General features: G+C 43.1%; 1 protein-coding gene across 1 annotated transcript; it reads left to right on the top strand.

Annotated features, from left to right (window-relative positions):
* Positions 1-541: 541 nt before the first annotated feature.
* On the top strand, positions 542-1,951 carry LOC110035322 (probable protein phosphatase 2C 75; the record flags this gene model as incomplete). Its single annotated transcript, XM_020739555.1, has 2 exons — positions 542-1,202; positions 1,694-1,951. Coding segments are annotated over exons 1-2 (750 nt in total), but the record flags the coding sequence as incomplete, so codon positions are not given.
* Positions 1,952-1,956: the final 5 nt, after the last annotated feature.

Below are 1,956 nucleotides of genomic sequence, written 5' to 3'. Positions count from 1 at the left end.
TTTTTTGAGCATGAGGATTGGATTTTCAAATTATTCATTCCCTTTTGATTTAATGAATGTCTACTTTGAAGATGTTGGGACTTTAGATGTTTACTAGTTCGTAGTCATTGTTTTTGTTTGTTTTCCTCTCTTTTCATATAATTTTGTTTATTTTCTTGTATCTATATTTTTATATATTTTTTTATGTTAATATTAGTTCCTCACTTTTTCTCACAAAAAATTAATTTATTATTATTATTATAAATTAGGGACGTAGATAGATTCATAGATCCTCAGCCCAACAGTAAATTTTTTTTTAAACATTAAAAAAATAAATTTAATATGAATGATTTAATATCGTAAATGGCATTAAAAATGATAAAATCTTGCCGATATAATACAATAAAGGAAGCAACGCACATCGCCACTCGTGTACGTGTCGATCGACAACCACGTATCGGATGGCAACGGGTAGTTCGGGCAGCCCCGTGAACTGACCGTGGTATTTGGCGAATAAATAAGATGGCCAACGACGACTGCGTTCCTTTCTCTTTCCCCTAGATGCTAATATATTCTTCTTCTTCTCCCTGAAAATTCGGTGGTTTAAACCCGTAGCGGTATTCCGGCGACTTGTTCTGTAAAACCTTGCTGGAGATGATGGTCGAGAACGAAAGGAATAGGGATCCTCCATCTTCGATAGAAGTTTTGAATCTGGTCGCTCACCGGTTTTCATGGTTGATTTGTACGTAGACATGTCCGGCGAAGACGAATCCGATAATAAATGCCGGCACGCTCGACGCCGGAGGATCGAGATAAGAAGGAATGTGAACTTTGCTGGCGAGGCTTCGCAGTCAGTGGCGAGCCCCCATCGGGCGGGAAAGAGGTTATACACTAATGAAATGGATGTTTCAGGTGTTGAAAAGAGAAGCCCGACCGCGAACACAAACTCGCACTCCCGGGCGCCTACGGGTTTTTCCTTCGTTGAGTCATCCCAGTTCTCTGCATCTTCTTCCGTGGATGACGTTGAATCGCCAGTTGTCGGGTCATCTTCCGGCCGGAAGCTGGAAATGAATACCCCTATTGCCTTCGGTTCTGTTTCACTAACTGGTCGTGCGCGGGAAATGGAGGACGCTGTTTCTGTCCGCCCAGGATTCTTCCAGTTCCTGGACGGCAGCTTTCCCCTACATTTTTTCGGTGTCTTCGATGGTCATGGCGGCTCGCATGTAATCTCTGCTCCAACCTTCTTTTCCTCTCAGCATCTGCGACTGGCACTCTTACTTATTTCTAAACTGATTCTACTGTCGTATTTCTGGAGTTAAAATTTTGCTTAATTTGTTTTCTACATTTTATTCAAAAGCAGCCCAGCTTCGCCCTCAGGGCTTATGAAGATGGTACTGGAAACAATATTTACAATTTAAGGAAAAAACAAGACAGAAATGATCGCCATGTTTTTTCTATTCTATATTTTGCATTTCGATCAATTTTATACCTAGTGTTTGCCCCTCGGGTTTTTTGTCATTTCAAATTTGAGCGGTCATTAAGGCTGCATTTCGTACGATAATTCTCGTGGCTTACGATCACCTGCTGCTGTTTTCAGAAAGTAACATTGGTATCAATCGATCATTGCTTTTCAACAGTTGTCCTTTTACTCCTATGCGGTGCCCATAGTCTTATTCCCAGCATAGATTGTTTGGTTCTATTCTCTTAAATGCAGGTTTCGGCTCTGTGCAAGGAGAGGATGCACTCTCTTCTTTCAGAAGAGCTAATGAGAGCGCCTGAGCATGATAAACCTGCCGATACAGAAGAGACTAGGTGGAGATCGGCGGTGGAGCGGTGCTTCGTGCGAATGGATCAACTTGCGCTTTCAGCGTGCGCGTGCGGGCGGGTGGGTGAACCACTTTGCCGTTGTGATCGCTCCGGGATCGAGTCTGAGATAGTTGGCTCAACAGCCGTGATCGCTGTGATCGGCGGCGGCCG

Source organism: Phalaenopsis equestris, unplaced genomic scaffold (genome assembly GCF_001263595.1).
Source record: "Phalaenopsis equestris unplaced genomic scaffold, ASM126359v1 Scaffold197270, whole genome shotgun sequence".
Taxonomy (NCBI): Eukaryota; Viridiplantae; Streptophyta; class Magnoliopsida; order Asparagales; family Orchidaceae; genus Phalaenopsis; species Phalaenopsis equestris.
The sequence above is the reverse complement of the archived record's forward strand: the minus strand, read 5'-3'. Positions and strand labels throughout refer to the sequence as shown.